This window comes from Cheilinus undulatus, linkage group 8, assembly GCF_018320785.1.
Source record: "Cheilinus undulatus linkage group 8, ASM1832078v1, whole genome shotgun sequence".
Lineage (NCBI taxonomy): Eukaryota > Metazoa > Chordata > Actinopteri > Labriformes > Labridae > Cheilinus > Cheilinus undulatus.
In genome coordinates, this window is record NC_054872.1 from 49,237,288 (window position 1) to 49,255,913 (window position 18,626).

The 18,626-nt window shown below is 40.0% G+C and overlaps 1 protein-coding gene across 2 annotated transcripts in view; it reads left to right on the forward strand.

Moving 5' to 3' along the window:
* Positions 1-18,626, forward strand: part of bbs9 (Bardet-Biedl syndrome 9) — a 291,076-nt gene that overhangs the window by 12,051 nt on the left and 260,399 nt on the right. For both annotated transcript variants that reach the window (XM_041794515.1, XM_041794514.1), the window contains exons 4-6: positions 104-168; positions 334-447; positions 16,426-16,600. In XM_041794515.1, coding sequence (XP_041650449.1) covers positions 104-168; positions 334-447; positions 16,426-16,600 — 354 coding nt within the window. The remainder of the gene's footprint in view (positions 1-103; positions 169-333; positions 448-16,425; positions 16,601-18,626) is intronic.

Sequence of the window (18,626 nt, forward strand, 5' to 3'; positions counted from 1 at the left end):
ATAATATACCTGTGACCTTTGTCTGTCAAATATTATTTTATAGCTTTTCAGAATCTGTTGTTGTATATTCTGCAAAGTAACAGAAGTTTTGTGCTCACCCCAGGTGCTCCGATCTCCTTCATCTGGCCGTTCTACATCCCAGGAAGTTGTCAGTCTACTCAGTATCAGGTAAAATGCAAAACTCTCAAAGAGAAAAAGGACTAAAGCTTCTGCACATGAGGAGCGGCCTACCTGATGGGCTATCAGCACCCCAAACTTGATTTATCATAAGTCAGACAAGCCTTTTTTCTTCAAAGATGGCCTTTTTTTCACCTGATCTCCATGTGTTTACAGGCACTGCAGGGAACGTGGAACATGGTGACCAGTACCAGCTGAAGTTGGTTTATGAACACAACCTGCAGAGAACAGCGTGCAACATGACCTACGGCACCTTCGGAGGGGTCACAGGTAAGCTGAGAGTATAAATATGCAGTTAATAACTGGAGTGGCCAAGTCTTGCTGGAAAATAAATTTTCCCCCAAGGTCGTAGTTCTCTTGCAGACTGAATAAGATTGTCCTCCAGGATTATCCTATATTTGGTGCATTCATTTTACCCTCTACCTTTACAAGCCTTCCAGGGCTGGCTGCTGGGAGGAATCCCCACAGCATGATGCTGCTACCACTGTGCTCCCATAATTTTTTTCTTTTTTAACATTTTTATGTTAGTTTTTAATATATTTTGTCTGATTGTGTCTGGAATTGTATGGAATGAACTTTGTGTTAGAAAGATTCAAACAAAATGTATCCGTTATCAAACAAAAATAAATATTTGAGAAAACAAATATTAACCTGACACGCCAGATGGATTTGTTTCACACATCCATCTGGTAAACCTTCCATAGACGGCGTTTTGTAAAGGGCAGAGCCTTTGAAAAAAAAAACTGGGAGGGTGATTGGATGAACGTTCTGTCTGTCACATCTTTACAGGCCAATCAGAGCAACAAAGCATGTGATGTCATAGCCGCTACCGAGAAGTAAACTCCATAGAGAGCCGGCATAACGTGAACCATGGCAACTGTAGACATGTCAGTATGGGACTTTTGTCTTTTTTTGATAAGAAAACAAATCCCTGCTGTTCTTTGTTCTTCTTTTAATGAAAAAATGTTGTCAAGTTCTGATAAAACTTTTAGCAGCATCCACGCTAATGTCTTCCGCCATAATTGAACCCGGCCTCTTGTCACTACTTGCTTACGTCATGACTCCGCCGTGCCTGAAAGTACTGCCCCACAGAGACGGGTGAATCCATCTGCTCTACAAGGTTAAAAAAATATGTGATCCAAGCAAAAATAGTTCACATCAAATCAAGAATTCAAATTTTAAATTGCAAACAAATTATTCATCTTTAAATAAGCTCTATGCAAGCATCACGTCACATTTGACATATGCCGCTCCCAAACTTGTGGTTGGGAGATTAAACGCCAAAGAAAACTGTGCATGATGGCAGATTTGTTGCAGTTTACCTACTTTTTGAGAACAGAGTTAAATTTAGCTGAAGATGCACGTTATGGCAGACAGCAATGATGTCCAGAAGTACTACTAACTCGTCTTCGAGACAGAATTTTAGCACATTTGGATGTCTATATGATAAAGAGTAACCACAAACGACAATCAAAAATAATAAACAAACAAACTGACAAATAAACACAGTATCGGGCAGTTTACTTTTGGAAAACGATGGCAGTAGGTTCCGTTTTGGCTTAGCACATATCATTGGGCGGAAGTTGTCATGCTACCTAATTTTTCACTGGAAATATGTCACAGGCTGCCTTGCATTGAGCCCAATTGCATCAGTTTGACTGAATCATTAAGTCTAGCTATTGATTAAACATGTTTATTTGTCTGTGCAGTGCTAGATGTTTTGTTGTTTCAGGTACTACATACATGTAGTATCTTTTTTCCAAGCCATTTCAGGTGGTGTCTTTGGTTTGTATAAAAACTAGACCTCCATCATCAGCTTATCCATTAGTTCGGTGGTGGCGCAGATGACTGTCACTCAGGGGACACGGGTTCGTTTTCCAATTAGTTAATATTTTACTACGTCTGTACTGTTTTATTTTTCTTATTTTCAGGAATAATACATAACTGCGGAATTATGAACAATTTGTACAGAAGTAAACAGTCTGAGCCCCCTGTGTTAACTGAGCAGATGTTTACTGTGTTTACTTGGTATATGAGTGGCAGATTAGTTTAGTAAAGTTTTGCAAAAGTGGCTCTCATTATGCAAGCTAACTTCCTTGAACACATTCCACTTCCGGAAAGCGCTTCACAATAAAAGTCTCTGCCACTTGTACTACTGAGGTGTGTGAACTTTGAAAACATGTAAGAGGAAATGAGCCTTTTAAGCAGCGCCAACCTACCAATTCAGACGAACCTGCAGAAATCAAGAGTAGAACTCAGTCTAGTTAACCAGTCAGCCCAGTAAACACAGGGGGCTTAGACTGTTGACTTCCATGCACATAGTGCATAATTCAGCAGCTATTTGGCAGTTACTTATTCCTGAAAATATATATTGTTTTAAAAACATACAGAAATTGAAAATTATGAGCTCATTGGGATGCAAATCTGGGTCCCCTGAGTGACAGTCACCTTCGTTGCTGCTGTAGTAATTAGCTCGTGACATAGGTCTGGTTTTCATAAAAACCATGGATGACACCTGAAATGGCTAAAAACAAAAAAAAATACTGCACGCATATATACGAAACATTTAAACATCTAGTATTGCACAGACTAATTAACACTTTTTTATCATTAGTTAGACTTAATGAAGCAGAGATGATTCAGTCAAACTGATGAAAAAAAACTATAGTTCACTGCTTTTCTTCTTAAATTTTGCAGACATGAATTGAACAACAGCTTCCAGCGTCTGGGGTGACTGAGCTGTCACTCAAAAACTCATTAGCCAATAGGGATACACCCCAGAAAAGCCTGCCCGCATGTGACATTTGTGTCAGAACTGAAAGCAAAAACTCAAGAAATGCAAACAAACGACCAGGCAGCACAAATGCAAAACTGAGGGCGAGAGCAAAAGTCTGATCACTGAGAGAGAAAAAGCAGAACTGTAAACAAAAAGATGTTCAACATCTAAAGACTGATCATTTGTTTACAATTTCAAATTTGTACTCTTGATATGAACTTTTTTGCCTGGATTACATTTTTTGTTGTTCTGGAATGCTCATTTTTGTTTGATAGGAATAAGTTGAGTTTGAATCTTTCTGACTAAATTGTGAATCAGTGTTGTTGTTGTTGTCCCTAGGATGCTGAACTCCTGTCTACACAGATATTTATCTTTTTGGGTACTAATAAAGAACCTTAAACCTTGAACCTAGATATATTTATCATTCATCTATAAAAGCGCTATTTTGAACATTAGAGAAACAAATCAAAAGGAATATAAGAGTGCCATTAATCATAAGTGGGAGTACTAACATTCAGATGCTACATGCATCCTTTCTATAGATAGAGGACAGTCAGATCTATGTATCCACCTGAAATGCTTGCTTGCACAAGGCCTTTTACCCACTTCAGCCCTGGATTAGTATGCTTGCAGGCTGCTGTGTGTCTTTGTGAGACCAGTTTGAGTTTTGAGCCTTGGGATTGAGGGCGTTTCTGCCAAGTGTAAGTGGTTTGGCTGGTCTTCACTCTGAGCTTGACCTTGAGGGTGTTGTTTGAGGTTTATGACTTGTTTTTAGGGCTAGAAATATCAGCTTGGTGTCAGTTTTGTGTCAGTGTAAGGATATGGCATCTAGTTGGGGTGTTTGAAAGGGTATTTCAAGTTTCTTTTAACCTTTGCTGGAATTTTTTACATTTTAAGGTCTAAATGACTGATTAGGAAGAAGTAGTATTACAAGTAGTATTGTTTTGTTGTCATTGTCGGTTGACTTGTCAGCTTTGATTGCATACCATGGCAACTTATTAATTCTCTTCAACGCTTGTGTTGCGAAAACCTTTGCTATTTCATTGATTCACCTTGTGACAGTGCTCTCCAAAAGAGGAACCTGTGCAATCTTTTAACTGCAGCCTCCTAAAAGTTCACGGCAAATGTCCTTAACAGCTGCCAGGATCAACTCCTAACCAAAAGTGAAAGGTTTCTTAGCCTTAGCAATACAATCAGCCAGTAGTTGTTGAAGTAGTGGCCTTCAGGAACTGCTTCTGTCCTTTTTGTTCTATTTTTTTTTTCTCTTCAAAAAAACTCAAGGGGCTTTGATGCAGGGTGCTGGTCTTCATCTGCTGAAGTAGTTTTGAAGGCTTCATTGCCTTGTTTGATAGCTTGTTGCCAAATATGCTGCAGAGGGGGCTTGGTACATGAGAATCACCTGCCACAATAAAACCGTATTTTAACCAGGACTACTGCGGTTGTTTTTTGAATGCAACTTTCTTTTTCTTGCCAGTGGTTGGCTCTTACCTCTGTCTCCTCATTGAGCTTTTTTCCGTTTGCAAAGAATCTTCCCAACCAAGTTAGTTTTTTACTCATTTTAGCTAGCTTGTGGGCTTTATCTTTTGTATATCACATGACCAAGACAAGTGTCTTTACCTGTGTCATGAGGCACAGACGGATGACATAACGGAAGAGAATGTGGTCAATTTTCAAAATGAAGCATCTTGCATGTAATTTTGTATTTAGGGTGGAGTTTGCACAGAACCAACACCTGTAGCCTGGTGTCCTGAAATCCAGCCCACATGAACTTTGAAGGTTAGCCAGTCGTCAGTCATGACACCCAGATTTTAAGGATTCATTACAGGCCCAGTGTGCCTCAAACCAGGGCTGGGGTGGGGTTGACAGCTTGTGTGTTGCTTGGCAGCCAAGGTCAAGTTTCATGACAATACTTTTGTCTTGGCCATTTTGCCATTGTTGATTCGCCAGCAGACCACCAGCAGTTTCCACAGCAGTTCCCACATTCACAGCACAACCAGGGGCCTGTGGCAACCCCACTACATTCCCGGCATCTTAGGCGGTGCCCACTTGCCCCATCCACCCTAAAGGTGTGGACTTTTTATTCTTTCTACAGTTGGTTTTCCTCTGCTGCTGTTAATATGCAAGGACTTCCAGAGCACTTACCGGGGTTATGTCAGTCTTCCTTCCCACCCAATGGGGCCCTCAGGCATCTAATTCACCTCATCTATGCCTTACTTCAGCCTCAGTTTATGGTCCAAACATGCCTAAAACGCATGCAAAGTACTGTATATAACCACCATTACATAAAAAACAGTTTTTTTTCGTCAGCTGCTGCAGTATGAAGCAATACATACAAAAACTACAATAAATTACAACATTATCATTTAAAATGCAAACACTATAGTAAAGATAACTGTAGAGAGTATAAAGTATATCTATGATTTGAAAGCTTGTAAAACTATCCTTAAAACCAAAGAAAATGGATCTCCATGGATCCTTCATCCTTGTGAACAGTCTTTTTCTCTGTTTTTGAATGCCGTTTTTGCCTTGAATCAAATGTTTTATAGTCATGAGTATTCAAGTAGCTGGTTAGCTTGGCTTATGCATTAGAAGTGTTGTAACAGATGTTTTGAGAAATGTCAATGGAAGGTTTAAATGGAATTTTACATCTTGAACCAGAGGTGCTGAAAACATAGGCAGGCACTTTTGAGCTCTGTTGTTTCAGATGGAGCAGATATATCAGCCTTTAGCCAGTAAGATATGTAGAAGCCTATGTTAGGTTTAAAAATTGAAGAATTTCCCTTTAAATTGGGTTAAAGGCCAGGCACTGTATTATGTCAATGACAGTCCTCACTAGAGAGTGTAACTGCTTGTGTTAGAGAACATCTGTGCATGTGCCTTGGCAGAAGTGGTAATTGGCAGCGCCGGACAAATACATAAAACTATAAACGTCTCTAAGAGGAGCGAAGGATGGAAACAGAGAGGGGTCATGTAGCCGCTCTCTCTGCAGTCAATTGAGCTTTTGGAAAAACCAAGTAGGGGAAAGCCCTTAAGTCGTCGGCATCCAAGAAAAACACACAAGCAGACACAGACATGGGGAACCCCCTTTAAAGCAGAGAAAATGTCATTTCAAAATAAAGGAAGCTTTGTGAAGGTGTGTGTGAGGGCAGAAAATGCCAGACTCTGTGGCCTGGCATGATGGACTCTCCATTTACTTCACGTTTAGAGAGTCCATGTGTGTATATGTGCATGTCAGTGCGTGCTCGTATTTGATTGATAGAAATTGCAGTGTGGGCTCATTAAAACCAACGCGCTGGCTCTGCTGATTGCACGTGGTTAGTTCCTACATGAACCTGTTAGAGAGTGTGTGTTTCCACGTCCTGTTGTCTAGTGTTACGGCTCTGAGTTTCAGGATTTTAGAAATGTCATACATGCTCTCGATCTCCAACAAACACACAAAGACACACGTGCTGTCCTGAAACTTACACACATGCTCAGCTCCTCCAGAGTGAACAAGAACAGCAGCATACAGAGATGTGCAGTCACTCACACAACCACCAACGTAATGACATATGATGACACAGACACACATATAGGTGAATAAATCAGTCCTCTCTTCTCTTTAATTGATGCCATCCTCTCTCCTTGTCCTTGATCCTGCTCTGACCACTGGATGGCAGTGCAGGCCCTGGAATTGCAGTGTGCTGAACTTGAATGAATGGGATCTTGTATTGCCTCTTTAAGGGGAATTCCCTCCTTACCAACCTCTCCAAAGGGAGGTCAAAGTTTAGCTAAAGAGCAGCACCCCAGGATCTGGAAGCAATTCAGTGTGTACCTCACAGATGTATGGGGACTTTTGTCACCGACTCCTCAACTACAATAGCAAACTCTGAGCTAGAAAAAAAACAAGTATATGAGTACTTAAGACACTTTAAAACTCTAAAGTGTAGTTTAAATGTCTTTAATTAACCAGATTACTCCTTAGTAACAGAGAATGTCCTTTTTCTGTCTTAATGATTGTACAAAAAGAGGATCATAATGAAGTATTAAAGAACTGATGAGGAGGATATTAGGTCATTATAACTAGAAAAAAGAAGAAAAATAAGAGAGATAGAAGCTCATAATAAAAAATCAGAATTAAATATGCATTTGAAAAAAATAATGCGAAGTTGCTGGTTTATAAAGTGGTAAATCTCTTGTATTTCATCGTGACTTGCAACCCTTTTAATTAAGCAACTATGTCACACCTTTCTCTTGTATTTTTTCTGTGAAGTCCTTTCTTGTAAGCATTTCCTTTTGAGATAGAATAAAATGAATTTTGTAGTCAGCTTGCAGTGCATGAGTTACAAAAAGTTAAATGAGTAGATATTTTCCAGCCAAATATGGCAGCCAATTTGATGTAAATCAGTAATACAGCCATGCATTGGTTTAACATCCACCCTGATACTGGCATCATCCCATCAGCACATACTGGGAATGTTGCATGCACCAATGTCATTAACACATATAGCCATGTGCATAAGTTCTAGGCATGTACAGCGCTAAGGATTCATCACAGGGTCCGATGTGCAACCACCTGTGGCTTGAAAGGAGGGAAAGGGCTGCAAGAGTCAAGCAGGACACTTGTCAACATACATTTGTGTTACTCAGCAGCAATAAGCCCAGGGACTGCCAGTGGTTTTTGGGCCCTTGGGACTTCCACAGCATGATCAGGGGCTTGTGGCAACCCTACTACGTGCTCAGATAGTATCCAAGGCTGTGCTTACTCGTCACATCAACACCTTTCTCCACCCTCAAGGTGTAGACCAGGGGTCATCAAGTACATTTGCACAAGGGCCAGGTTTATTCTCGACAGAAGCTTTGGGGGCCGGACTTTCAAATACACACAAACTAACATTTTTAGGTATTACCAGTGAGATCTATCCCTGTTAACTATAATGCATCAGGCCATGAGGAGACAGGCCTGACAACAGAACTGGCTGGCCCCCTGAAAATCCCAGGGAATGGGTCCTCCCTAATTGTGATTTAGCACCAATATTAACTCATTTTTTAAACCTTTAACCCCTTTTTGATCATTTCTGCCACTTTTTTCCTCTTTCACCAATTTTTGTAAGATATTAACCCCTCTTAAACCACTTTTCCTGCATGTTTTATCCACTCTTTTATCCATTTTGCCCCTTTCTAACCCCTTTTCATTACATTTTTACAACAATTGTTGCAACTTTTAAATCAATGTTTGCCATTTTTCACCGATTTTGCCACTCTTTAACCACTTTTTGAAACTTTCTTGCCACTATTGCCCCTTTGTGCTACTCTCTGACACCTTTTTACTACTTTGCCAGGCTACTATATATATATATATATTTACCGTATTTTTGGCACTTTTAACCCCTTTTAAACCGCTTTTCCCTCATGTTTTATTCTCTTTGTGCCACTCTTTAATTTTTGCCTTTTTTCTTCTATTTTTGCCATTTTAACCCATTATTGATACTTCTGCCCCTTTTTTCCTCTTTTACCTTTTTTTTAAACCATATTTTAATGTCTTTTCACCACTTTTCTGCCAGTTTTTATCCCTTAGTGCCACTCCACAACCCATTTTGCCATTTATCACCCATTATTTTTATAACACTTTTGCTGACCTTATCCCTTTTTTTAAATATCTAATAAGTATGACTGAAAAGTACATTTCTATAAAAACAGATCAAATAATAAGTCATTCTAAAACTACTTCAATATTAATTGTTTGTGGAATGAATTTAACAGCTCCAGACATTTAAAGCCAAAGGATACTCTTAAAACCACAACATCTTCTTTTCCTCCTTTTCTGTATTTAATGATCTTCTGGGGGGCTGGACAGGGAGCTTTGGGGGACCTGATATGGCCATTGGGCTGCCAGTTGATGATCAGAGGTGTAAACTGTTATTTTTCCAACAGATGATTTTTCCATGCCCCTGGTAAGATGCAAGGACATCCAGAGCACCACTGGGGTTGTGTCAATCCATCTTCCCACCCAATGGTGCCCACAAGCATCTTTTTCTATGCCTCACTTCAGCCCTTAAGTCTTGACCCAACTATGCCTAAACTCATGCACTCATGCACCTCTATTAAAGAGAAACATCATTTTTTTTAAACAATTGCAGCCAATAATACTACCATACCCACAATCCCACAGAACACTGCCATCTGCTGAGGTCATTACATAACTAAGCAGCATTTGAATCAAAGTAGCTCAGTAAGAAATATCAAATTTCATGAGCTATCTCTATCAAAGATCCTGTGCACATTCACACACTAATTCAACACTGTTTCCTTCTCACTCAGACCCTACATTGGTATTTAGCAGCAGTACATTAAATTTATATTGTGAAACACTATTTATAATGTATAGATGTCAAAACTTTGCTAACAATGTCCTGCAAAACCCCTAAAAACTGCACAGGCACTGGAATTTTTACACCACAAATTACACAGGATTAGAAACACAGATGTCCTGTGAGATTATTAAAGGTCCCTAGGTAGTTCACAAGTCACAACCACCTTTGTGAACAGTAGAAAAGTTCGATTGTCTTACTTTTATTCACAAAGATGTCCAAAGTGTATCACACAGTACAATGCTACTGTGGCAACTCAAGTTATAAATCGGTGAAAATAGCCAGTACAAGTTAAGTTAAAGTGACCTGCTTTCTAACAAATATACAGTTCCCTTATCATAACAGTTTGATTTACTTGCTGGAGGACTGACATCAAAAACAGCGTTTGTACATTTACACCAGTATTGTGGTAAAATGATCTTCGTTTCTTACATGCTCCTTTGAGTATATTTGACTTTACTGATGAAAGAAGAGGCTGCTTTATTTGGATTCATCTGAGAGGGTTTGAATAGTGGAAACTGTTCCCTCTCTCTCTGATTGAGCTTTTCTCACAGTTTCACAAAGTTTACATGAAAATTAGCCAGTCTCAAGCTGATTGGTTGATGTTGCACATGCTCACACTCTTGTAATGATTTGCAGACACATAAGAGAATACAGAATCATGTAGAATGAATGAAATATGTATATATGTTCACAAAAATACACACAGAAGCACAGAGTCCACAGGGATGTGTGTTACTATAGGCCCGATCACTATGTGTGTTTCTTTCAGAGAGTGTGTTTGGAGTTAAAGCTTTAGATGTGTGTGTAGGGAGTGTTATTGCTCTGTCTGCTCATACACGTGAGTGTGTGTGTAGTTCTATAATAGCAGCCATTTAGCGGTGCTGTAGGCGCTGTAATAGCAGCTCTGTACTAATACTGCTCTAATAGCTGGGCTGCCTTTGGGTTTGGGTCACATTCAGGCCACACACACACACTGCATACACACACGGAGGGAATGACGTTTTCAAACTTTGGTCAGACATTCAGATATAGACATGCAAACAGACGATCTAAGGATGGGCATTTACAGTCATTTCAGTGCTTGAGTAGGCCATTACCTCATGAATGTGTATTTGAGTACTTGGTAAAATACATTTTTAACAGTAAAAATAAAACATGCTGCACATGGACTTGCTGGAGGGGCCCACTATGCTTAATTCAATGTGCTGCTAATCAAAACTTCAAATCCCCGTTCTGAATGAATTAACTAGATCTAATTTTATAACAGTTATTAGATGTGCCTTAACCATGTAAATGTAAATTAAACACCAACATGGAGCTCTAAAATATGAATGAGACTGTCTGACCTTCACTTAAGACCCTTCAAAATAAAAGTACCCCAAAGACCCTTCTGATTACCTGAGATAAACTGAAATTCACAGCCTTATGCTACTCTGAGCCAAAGCTGCTAACAATAATATACATCAGTGATACTCAACGTGGGGCTCTGGAGCCATATGTGGCTCTTTTGTTAGGATTTGAGGCTCTTTTATGTCTAAATTTAAAATATTGTTCCCCCAGGAAACCTTTAAAAAGGCATACTTCGACCTCAGAAATGATCTATTGCAAGTAGAATTAATCATTTTGCTTTCCACACTTATACAGTAGGCTTTGATTGTCAGACTTAATTGTCAAACTTTATTTTTTGTCTGTCTCCATTGCCTTTATTTGCAATTTTTGTCACTTTTAATCAGTTTTTGCTGCTTTGAGCCAATTTTTGCCTCTTCTTTTTGCCACTTTTATACCATTTTCACCACTTTTTGCCTCTTTTATCCTGCTTTTTGCAAATTGCATTTTTCCCCTTTTTCCCATTTAAGCTGCCTCTTGCCATTAAATATCACTTTTCCCATTTTTTCCCATTTTTTCAATTTTTTTTGCTGCTTTTTGTCCATCTAAAACACTTTTCACTCATTTTTTGCCACTTTATTTGCTGCTTTATGACCAATTTTGCCACCTGTACCACATTTTTGTCACTTCTCACCTATTTCTGCCACTTTTCTCTCCATTTTTTATGACTTTTCACTCAGTTTTTGCTATTTTATGCCTATTTTAGCCCGGCCACCCATTTTAAGCCAGATATTTGCAACTTTCCTTTTTTTTTTTTTTTTTTAAAGGTTTATTTTGGGCATTTATTTGATAGAGGAGGATAGTGGATAGAGTCGGAAACAGGGACTAGAGTGGGGGAGGGACATGCGGTAAAGGGCCTCAGGCCGGATTCGAACCCAGGCTGTCTGCGTACATGGGGCGTGCCTTAACCACTCAGCCACCTGCGCCCCTATTTGCATCTTTTTGACCTTTTTTTTTAACCAGCTTGAGCTTATCTTTATCCCCACTTTAACCCATTTTTTCACCACTGTGATTGTGGCTCTCGCAAAGGTTTTTTTTTTTTCAACAGTTAGGCTCTTTGGTTGAGCAGGGGTGAGTAACACTGTAATACATGATTCTGCAGAGAGATTTGACATGTTACAAATCAGCCCTCAGTTCTGCTGCTCTTTTCTTTGCTCTTAACCATCATGGTTTTACCTCAGCTCTACAAACGCCATCAGCTCGCTGAAGCCTTGTCCTTCCACAAAACTTGATATGAAAATCTCTCCAGACACCAGTTTCATTTTTAGCACATTTCAACATTTTAAGAGTATGACTTACTGATTTTGGGCAACTTTCTATTAAAACATGCCTTTGTTCTCAATACTTGTGCTGAGATTTTCCCTGATTGTGATCAACATGCCTGCTTGCTCTTTAGTTGCTTGGTCACTTTTTTTGCACTCATAGTCAAAACCTTCTCTGCACTCTTGAAATGAATTTCAGCTTTCTTCTTTTTTTTTTGAACCAACCAATAGGAAACAGGTAGAAGATGGACCAATCATGTTTGCCCTGCCTGCTGCTGCTGTGCTGTTCTGCTTCAATCTCACTTAGAGAGTCCTACACACACATTATCTCAGTTGACTTCTAAGCCCTGTAATTCCAACTCAGTTCCTCCTACAGACTTAATTTTAGCTTTAAAAAGTAGATTTGTTAAAAAGGTGTCTGCAAACCTGAATCTGTAACTGGTGCATCAGAGAATGCTATCAAAAATAGAGGTTGGTTTGACTGAAGTGTTATGTGTTTTATTAAATCAGCAAAAAGTGAGGCTGGAGCTTCTTCTCCTGGAGATCTTTAAAAAGTAGACAAATTGTTCAGCTATTACTGCTGATTTGACTTTTCTGCTAGATTTTCGATAGTTCTTGTTTAGGGTTTATGGTGATTTTTGGCTCTCAGACTAGGAATGCATAAGATCATTGTGTGGGTCCCATATCGATATGATATCTGCAGATACAAGCTTAAAAAGAGGAACATCTTGGTGCCAGTTTAGTTCAGTTTGACGAGCAGGAGCTCATAAACAGAGGCTATAGTCCTCGATGAACTGGTGCAGGATTGATTCCCAGCCTCGGTGCACATCTTCTCCATTCACTCTCCCCGTGTTTCCACTCTCCCATAAACTGTCCTAATTGAATAAAGGCAAACCACCTTAGTATTAGCAGACATAAACATTTCTGCCAGTATTTATAACCAATATTTTGGCTATAAAAAAACTTCCTATATCAGCTGCAAATATTAGCCATTTGAACAAATAAGGAGGAGTTTTATGCTGGACCAACAGACCTATGTCAGCATTTTCTTTGTTCATCATCATTCCTTACACTTTAAAGTGTATTTTAAGGACTGAAATTTGTTAATTTTTCAGTCTTTAAATGTTTAAGGACTGAAGTTTTAGGTCTGAACACCATTTGAATATCAGTGTCAATATTGGTGTCAGCTGAGATTATTTTGTAAATATCAGTAGATCAGTTATTGGCAAAAATCTATTAGCGTGCATCCCTGTCTTAGACTTTTACAATGTGGGGTTATATGATAGAATGTTGGGACTATCTTAGTGAGATCCAAGCAGTTGTCTGTGCAGCAACAACAGCTAGAGCAAATATGATTGGTCAATCCTGTACCTGTATCTGCATTGGTTCATCAAAAAAATCCAAAAGAAGAAATACCTTAGGAGAGAGTTTGTTTGCAGACGAAGACAATGTTAGGAGCATGCATAGAGAAAGTTTTTTATATGTGCAGAAAGAGTTTTGACCATGTGCAGCGAAAATGCATTTATATGTGTGTGAAGAAAGTTTGGAGCATGCATAGAGAAAGTTCAGCGCATGTGGAGAAAGTTTGGAGCATGTGGAGAAAGTTTGGAGCATGTGCGAAGAAAGATTTTTATGCACGCACAGATAAAAATATGAGAGTGGCAGTTTCTAAAGCAAGCAGAAGCAACCTGAATGAAAGGAGAATGCTTTGCATGAGGTTCTGGAAATGAACTAGAAGAAGAACTAAACATTTAAGAGCAAGCAGACATTTTAAGCACGAGCAGAGAAAATCCAAGCGCAAGGATGAAGTCCTGAGCACAAAAGCAGTTTTTAATGGAAAGCTGAAGAAAAATCATAGCCCAGAACATGCTCTCAAAACATTACAATGCACCCTTGAGTTCTGCAGCAATGACTCCATAGAACACACTCTTTGTTTTTTCTTAGGATTTTATTTAATGCGTTCATTGCAAGATGCTATTGGCAGTTGTTGTTGCTGTAATCCAGTTGCTGTAATCCAGTTGCAGTAATCCAATTGCTGAAATCCAGCTCACTGTGCAAGTAATGCCAAGTTGTAGCTGTTGATTATTTTCCAGCTTCTTATATCTTAACAAATGTGTTCAGTTAGATGAACCCTGAAAGTTTTGTTATGTATATAAGGCTAAGGAGTTTTTATAACCTAACACAACCTTTGTCCAGTGCATGAGTGGTGTAACATTGCTTGAGTGGTGTAACATTGCTTGAGTGGTGTAACATTGCTTGAGTAACGACACCTATAGTACCAGAGTACGTAGCAATCCCCCAAAATATTCATGCAAAACAAAACAAAGCCAAAATCCATCTGCACATATCCTCTGTCATCCATACCAACACATAACTTGACATTTGGCCGCATTCATTCTCTCTCTGTTCTGCAGTGATCAGCCAGCCTCTGTGCTTTGTCTGCACCTCTGTGCTCTTGTTCAACATGTCTTATTAATGATACTAATATACTCCCATTTCCTCTGCTGTGCCTTAGCAGCGGCACCCTCATTCAATCGTCTTTGACACGCTATACCTGGGTGTTGGCGTGTGAAATTACACATGCACAGGTGCTATTACAGTGCATACCCTGGCTCTTATTTAGAGTGTGGGATTTCTTATTATTGATGATTCTGTGCTGTGTCAGGTTGTCTGAGTGTGTGTTGTTTTGAGACTGGTACTGCTCCTCATGGTGGGAATCAGCAGACACCTGACAAATCATTGAAGCGTTTCTCTAGGAGGAAAGTTCACTCCTCAGGTATTCTGTTGTTTTTGGAGTCCTGACAACTAAAAGCACTCTTTCAATAATTTTAAAGTTGATGCCACATTTGGAAATGCAGTTGGAGGATTATGTCCTAAAACAATGGGCGCAACTAAAGGGACAGGCCATCTATTTTCAACCAGAGTATCAGTTGTAGAAGATACAGCATACTCTGAAGTGCTGCAGCTCTTTTTATTGGTTCATTATCAAACACTATGTGATGCACACTGCCAGGCGTGTCTGTGGTGTGAGAGACCTCGTCCTTCAGCTTGTTAACAACCTCCCTGAACTCTTCTCATCACTCAAACACACATTTACTCAGCGTCATGTGTAGGAGTATGCAGCTTTTCCATCTAAATCCGTGGTGATGGATGTCGAATGCAAGTGTGTGTTGCGCTGTAGGTGGCTGTCTCCCTGACCTCTACTTGATGGCAGTGTGAGTTTTAATAGCGCATTGAGGCCTAATTATAGTTCTCTGGTCACACAGCCTCACTGCTTTATGGCCGTGCGTGTTGCTGTGTGTAAGGTCTGAGTGTGTTCTTCATCAGACCTTTCCTAACAAACACACCTTACTGCATGCACACATATCCAGAGCCAGGTGTGTGTGAGTGTGTGGAGGTGTTAATGGAGATATCAGATTCAGCCAGAGGGAGAAACACACCTCACAGCACAACACGACATCACGGCTGAAATAAAACAGAAGCCCTGAACGTCTTTCAGGTTTGCTGGTATTTAAATATTGAATGTTTGATAAAGCAGAGTAAAAACTGATAATTAAGAATATGTTTTTGACTAACAGTCAGTCTGCTTACAAATACTGGAACCAGCTGGCCAAGGATTATTTTCTCTTAAAGTCAGAGAAACTATATTTACAGATTTACATATTTAAGGCTGACCAGACGACAGGAATTTAGCCACATTTGACATGACATTTGATTGAGCGTCAACACTCTTGTAGTCCAGGGGTGTCCAAACTGCAGCCCAGGGGCCAACTGTGGCTGTAGATAATTTGTAATAGTGTCATGATTTTATCTTTTCTATCTGTTTATTCATTGCTCAAATAAAAAAATCCTCATTGATTCCTGGGTTTTGAAAGAAAAAAGACAGGTTCCAGAGTTTTGAACTCTACTTCTAACCCTTTATTCACACATACAACAGCTGTGGCAAGTACGCTATGGAGCAAACTGCTTCCTCTCTGGTAAGTTTTAGCACTCACACTGCCTGTGCTCCTGTCTGTCTCTGGCATATCCCAGAAGCTCGACAGTCTGCTTGGTCAGAGATATGCAACACGTCTATTTTTAGCGCATCAGTCCAGGTAAAGCAGATCGATCCGGAAAGCTGGAAAAATGTGCATTATCAGTCAAAGGTCAGTGGGTCGCAGAGCTGCAGCAGCGCCAATGATGAGGAAAACACTGCATTTTGTATTTACTTTGGTTGTCTTTGATGATTGGAAACATTTAAGTGTGATAAATATGCAAAAAAATCAGGAGTCAGAGAGGGGGCAAATACTTTTTCACGGCACTGTATGTACCTCATGAAGGCACACAGCCAACAGGTGTTAGTGCTAGTTTTTATGATTTATTGATTTTTTTTCTTAAGTCTGGAAAGTGTCAGGGAATAGTTAACAAAGAGCTACTTCCATTTTAATTCCTTGGCTAATGTTTGAGGTATACTACTCTTTCTCTCCATCAGGTCACCACTCCCTCTGTATCCAGTCTATGGACGGGATGCTGATGTTCTTCGAGCAGGACAGCTACTCTTTCGGCAGATTCCTCCCTGGTTTCCTGCTGCCCGGCCCGCTGGTCTACAACCACAGAACAGACAGCTTCCTCACTGTGTCCTCTGCACGCTTGCTGGAGAGCTACAAGTAGGTCTTTGTCATTAAAATCTACAACATCTCTTCATTATCATCATCAGTGGGAGTCTCTCTCAACCAGAAAGTCGAGGTTGGCTCCTCAGCTCCAGCAGTCACATGTTGACGTGTCATTGGCAAGACACTAAACCCCACAATGCTCTCACTGCTGCATCAGTGGCGTGTGAATGTGTATGGAAGGGATTAGTTAATGCTGACTCAACTGTGCTTTAGTTTCAGAGCGCTCACTGATGTTAGCTTGTTGCATGGTTGGGAATGTTAACTTACTCTTGCTTTGGTAGTAGATAGGAGTTAGTTATTTCTCCTACATCATTGTTGACAAAGCTGGTATTAGAAGTCCAGCTCCTTCTTGATTCTGATTGGCTGGTTTAGGGAGAAGTTAAAGTTACTGCAGGGGTCCAAACAGAACTGTGTTGGTAATGGGCTCTTTGGACATACATTGTTTTAAGAATATAAGTTAAAGAGGACCCCAAACAAATACATATCAATTCACTTTGTGCTGTGCTGCTGCAGCCATGGAGTTATTTGAGGTAACCTGTTGTTATCCACCTTCTCAGCATCAGCTGCTTATAGTTAGATCTGCTTCACCATCTTTAAAGCATCTGCTCCCTCTGCAGAGCTTGCATGGTTGGACCAAACAGACACATACGGTTTGATCGGAAAGTACCTCACTTTAATTTAAGCACATGCATACTCCCATCTCCCTCTGGCCGAGGCTTTGAGAGCTCTTAGAAGTCTTACAGACCGTGTGAGTGTACCATGTGCGTGTCTGTGAGCGTTCTCTCCCAGCTGGTTGTTATCTGGATGCCCCCCACCAGTATCGAGAGATTCTCCAGACTCCATTACTCTCCCTGGACACATACACAAACACGGCTCTAGCATACACATACTGTAGCGAATTACAAAGAGCAGATGCTGCATGGCTCTGCATACATGATGACATTACATTACTAATAACAACAATCTTATTGCTGCAGTGTTACTGTCAGCATCTGATTTAGTTTGTCTGGTGAGTCGACCTCTGGTGAGATCATGTAAACATCCAGAAGAAACGTGTGTTAATCTAAACATCATTCCAAACAGAAGTGCTTTTCAAGATTTATTTTTGGGTTTTTGATGCCTTTATTGACAGAAGAGGACAGTGGACAGAATCGGAAAGAGGGATGAGTGAGCTGGGGAGAGACATGCTGGAAAGTTCCACAGGCCGGATTCGAACCTGAGCTGACCGTGTACATGGGGCGTGCCTTAAACCCCTGGGCCACCTGACCCCCCCCCCCCACTGCCCTTGTTTACTCCTTTAAATGTAACAGAAAAAAACAATGTTAATTTCTTTTTGTAGTAATGTTCAGCTTTAGTGGAAAGGACTACACTGCTTCACCTGATGGGCCATTCATTGTCTTAGAAGTGGCCATATTTGATTCTTTTTTAGTTTTATGGATCTTTTTTTTTCAAGCTTGTTTAGGACATTTTCACAACACTTTTCAAACTACGCTACACTAAAATGACAACAATGAAAACACTCTAAATTCTACCTGTTCTAAATTCCCATACCCATGCAGACTCACATTTAAAGAAAAACCCTGAAACTGGCACTGATGTGTTATGATTGAACCTAATGTTATATAAATGAGGTATCAGATAACAGGGTCAGGGCCTTGCTGGCTGTCTTACATGTAATATCAGATGACTGGTCAAAGTGTTCTGCTGAGCTCAGTTTATTTAGCCTGCTGGACCGTCTCCTGCTCTGATGAATGAGAGCTTGATTTGGGTGCTCTGTATGTTTGTGTTTGCCTCTGCTTTAACTTTGTGTTTATTCACGTATGTAGCCTGTGCTTGTCTAATTTATGTGCATATGTGTGCTCATGTGTGCACTCTGTGCATATTGATTTTGGGTTTTTGATGTATATGCAGGAGGCCAATAAGTATTTTTGTGGGCTTTTAAAACTACAAAATCACTGTTTCCTCCATTTCAATGAGACAAGGAAAAAAAATCTCCAAAAGTTAATTTTGAACGAATGTG